We start from the raw sequence: 3,987 nt of genomic DNA on the forward strand, positions 1-3,987 counted from the left end.
TCAGCACACAACCTTCTCACGTTGTTTCACAAATCTACTTGAGCTAATTTCTACAATATGTCTTGCTGATATTTGACCCGACGTTTGAAGTTAAACTTGTTATTCCGCAAATGTTTTTATAGTTCTTCAAACAACCTATTTACCTCCCTCTAAATTGAGGAAAAGCACACTTTTAGTGTCAAAAGTTGTGTACGGAGATCACTTTAGTGTCAAAAGTTTCAATCGGATCACTTTAGTGCCAATTTTCTTGAAAAACAATCACTTTGGTGCCAAGTCCAATTTGCTCCGCCAGAATTCTAACATGACACCTTTTTATTAATATTTTCGGCTGATGTGGCTCGCCGGTGGTCCACCACCGCAATTTTTTTTTTTTAAAAATTAACTTTTTATTTAAAATAATATGAGAAATAGCTGAAAGTTTTTAAAAAAATTGAAAATTAAAAAAAAAATTGAAGGCAAGCGGCGAGGGTCGCCGTAACCCTCTCCGCCGCCGCCCCACCATCGCCAGCGAGGGTCGCCACTAGCGGGGGTCGGCCGCTGGTGCTCCCTCTTGTTCACTAGTGCTCGTTGGGGTTGATTCAAGAAAAAAGGGGGGAACATATCTCTTAAGGGAGCTAAAAACCAGACCAGACCAAGAGAAGAAAAGAAGAGAAATTTCTGGCGTTGAAGACCGAGAGAGAAGGAAAACAGAGAGAGAGTCGGTGAAGGAGAGATTGAGAGAACCATGGCCAATTGGGGCCTCGCCGATCTCGTGCAGTTAGCTCCCTCTCTACGTGTCAAAAAAGCCAAAAGCCCTCCATCTCCGTCGCTCCTCTCTCTCTCCCCCGACAGTCTGAGTCACTACGGCTACGAAGGTGACCATCTCTCTCCTATTCAAACCACCAAAGCAGCCATCCCCTCCCTCTTATTCGAAGAAGCTGCGAAGAACCCCTAAGACCTAGCGATGTCGTTTACTGCTTCTAGGGTTTTCAGGGGTTACGAGGCACCGCAAGCCCCCGCGAAGTCCGCTTCCTCCGTGGCTGCTGCTCTTGCTTCTGCTTCTACCAAGGCTTCCAAGGTTGTGGCGAAGCTGAAGAAGGCGAGCGATTCGGCCTTGCCGAAGGCGCCGAGCGGGCCATTGGGGATACATAAGGTGACTCCCGTCTCGCCGGCGCTCGCTCGGTTCCTCAACGCAAGCAAAGCCTCTCGCCTCTAGGCCGTCCATCTTTTAATTTTTAGTTTTTTTTTAAAATTTTCAGCTTATTTTAATTTGTTTTAAATAAAATTTTTATTTTAAAATTTTTCTGTTAGTTTTTCCTTTTTAAAAATATTAATTTATTATTTTTATTTTTTCTGAATTTTGAAGTCCACGTGGAACCAATGTGGACTTCATTTTTTTTAAATGCCAATTAAAATTCAAAAATTAAATAAAAAAGCCACGTGGCAATTTTGGCTGGAATTTTGGTCGGAGGCACTAAAGTGATCATTTTCTCTCCGACTTGATACTAAAGTGATCCGTTTGAAACTTTTGGCACTAAAGTGATCTCCTTACACAACTTTTGGTACTAAAAATGTACTTGTGCCCTCTAAATTGTATTGTTAGACCCAACAACTAATATCGACGAAATCAATCTGAACAATTCCTCCACAACTAGCTATTACAATACCTCACTTGTAGTTAAAGACTAGAAAAGAAAGATTATTAGAGGTATTATACGATCTTAACATGTCTTTCAATCACGACACATAACATTTATCGCATTTTTTAATATTGCTTATTTAATATGCTGATTGTACCGTTTACAACCATTTGAATTTTTTATTAAAATAAAAGGCAAAATAACACCTTAAGTGTCAATATTTGAGTACGGTGCTCACTTTGTTGCATATTTTTTTTTGGATCACTTAAGTGCTAATTTTTTGAAAAATTGATTATCTAAGTGCAACTCTGGTGAGGTTGCTGGAATTTCTTGCCGTTAGCACTAAAGTGATCGTTTTTTCTCCGATTTAGCACTAATTATTTTTTGGATCACTTAAGTGGTTTTTTTTAAATGATTATTTAAGTGTCAACTCCGATGAAGTGGCCGAAATTTCTCGCTGTTGGCACTAAAGTGATTATTTTTTTTTCCCTATTTGGCACTTAAGTGATCTAAAAAAAAAACATTGACACCAAAGTAAATGCCGTACACAAATATTGGTACTTAAGATGTCCTTCTACCTAAAAGAAAAGTACCTTGCAAATCTTTCCTCGCGAAGTAATTTAATTATTATAGTCCTTAAATTAATTGTTAAGTATCACTGAAGAAATCCAGTTAAAGCCTCAAAGGACATTATAATGCTTTATGTTAGAATGTGACTTGTTCTCTGAGGAAAATAAATTTATCTGGTAACAGTGCTACTTTATTGAAACATCTCCAACCTATGATCATCCTAATATTTTTTTTACTTTGAGAGGAGTACGAAGTCACTAAAATATCCATTTCCGAAGAGCTGGCGAGTAACATGTTATTCTTAGGATAAATTAGTAAGAACTCGAAATATAGATCGAACTTCTACTTTCACATGGGCCTTTATTTTTCAAAGTTGCTAAACTCAATTTTGTAAGTCCTTTCGTTTTAAATTTTCTGGAACTTAATGAATGAAATAATCAACGACATTGAATGCACAAGAAATTGTATGGAAAGTATGCCGAAATGGAAAAAAAAATTATACTTTCTTGTTTTCCTCTGCATAGCTTAATTTGTACCCAACAAAGTCGTCTTAATTTTCATACATATTGTTATATTCATCAGTATTAAAATCCTGATTAAGAAACTCATATCCACAGTGATCAACAATGTTATAATTGTTTCATCCATCTTACGGAAGGTGACAACCGAAAGAGATTATCCCGTAACGGCTCATACTAAATTCGATATTCATCCTTGTATAAATACGTGCATTTTCTCCCTATCATCTCCTCATTAGCTAGTATCACAAATTTACTTGTTTGCTATTGTCTTAGATACTTTCATTGATTATGGCAGGAAGAGAGACAAGAGGGCGTCAAAGTATAGAGATGAAACAAATCGAAAATGACGATAAGAGGTTTATTACATTCTCAAAGCGTAGATCTGGTATCTACAAAAACGCTAGTGAGCTCGCAACCCTCTGTGGGGTAGAGGTGGGAGTAGTGTTACTTTCTCCTACTGAGAAACCCTTTTCTTTTGCTCATCCATCTATCGATGCAATCGCAAATCGGTTCCTCAAACAAAACCCTCCGCCCAATGATAGGCCTCGTGCCTTGGTTAATTCGTATCATCATGTCCGGATTAATGAGCTCAACCAACAGCACGATGAGCTCATTAATCAAATCAAAATTGAGGAGGCACGAGGCAAAGTGTTGAAGCGACTGACCGAAGGAAAAGGCGATGAGGCATGGTGGGAAGCGCCCATTGAAGAGAGCAACCTGGATGACCTCAACCAGATGATGGTGCGAATGAAGGACCTCCAGCAGAGCTTGTGGAGGTCGATCAATCAACGTACTCGAGAAGAGGCATCCACATCCTTTCAAGGACAGAGTTCAATGTTAGAGAAATAATCTATCTGCTCCCAATTCGCATTATAGTACTGCTCCAAATTTCCGTCCTGAGATATTATAGTAAGGATGGACAAGTTTGGAGTGATAATGTCTATTTGTTTTCATATGTGCTTATTTATATTTAATTGGTATCTTCCGTACACAAGATGTGATGGATGGTGTTTCGAGTTTGAACACAATTTCACACCCTACCGTTTAACTCGTATTAGACTATGTTTTGCCGGGAATGGTTGTCGACGAAATAGTTTTTACTGAATGTTCGTTTTTCAGTTTTATTAAGAAGGGACGGGTTCTGTGACGATTCCGGACAGGAGTCTCAATGAATAACAAGGAACGTATTTGTTTAATTTGAATTTAAGCGATGATGAAGTAGAAAACACTTCTCAGAATTTAATCGGCGACAAAGTGCAACAATGGAGAGATACAAT

At 38.4% G+C, this 3,987-nt stretch overlaps 1 protein-coding gene across 1 annotated transcript; it reads left to right on the forward strand.

The window, feature by feature from the left end:
- The first annotated feature begins 943 nt into the window (after positions 1-943).
- Positions 944-3,559, forward strand: LOC125314276 (agamous-like MADS-box protein AGL29). Its single transcript, XM_048276214.1, has 2 exons — positions 944-1,132; positions 2,984-3,559. Exons 1-2 carry the CDS (start codon positions 944-946, stop codon positions 3,557-3,559), a joined length of 765 nt encoding a protein of 254 aa, XP_048132171.1.
- Positions 3,560-3,987: the final 428 nt, after the last annotated feature.

Source organism: Rhodamnia argentea, chromosome 3 (genome assembly GCF_020921035.1).
Source record: "Rhodamnia argentea isolate NSW1041297 chromosome 3, ASM2092103v1, whole genome shotgun sequence".
NCBI classification, from domain to species: Eukaryota; Viridiplantae; Streptophyta; class Magnoliopsida; order Myrtales; family Myrtaceae; genus Rhodamnia; species Rhodamnia argentea.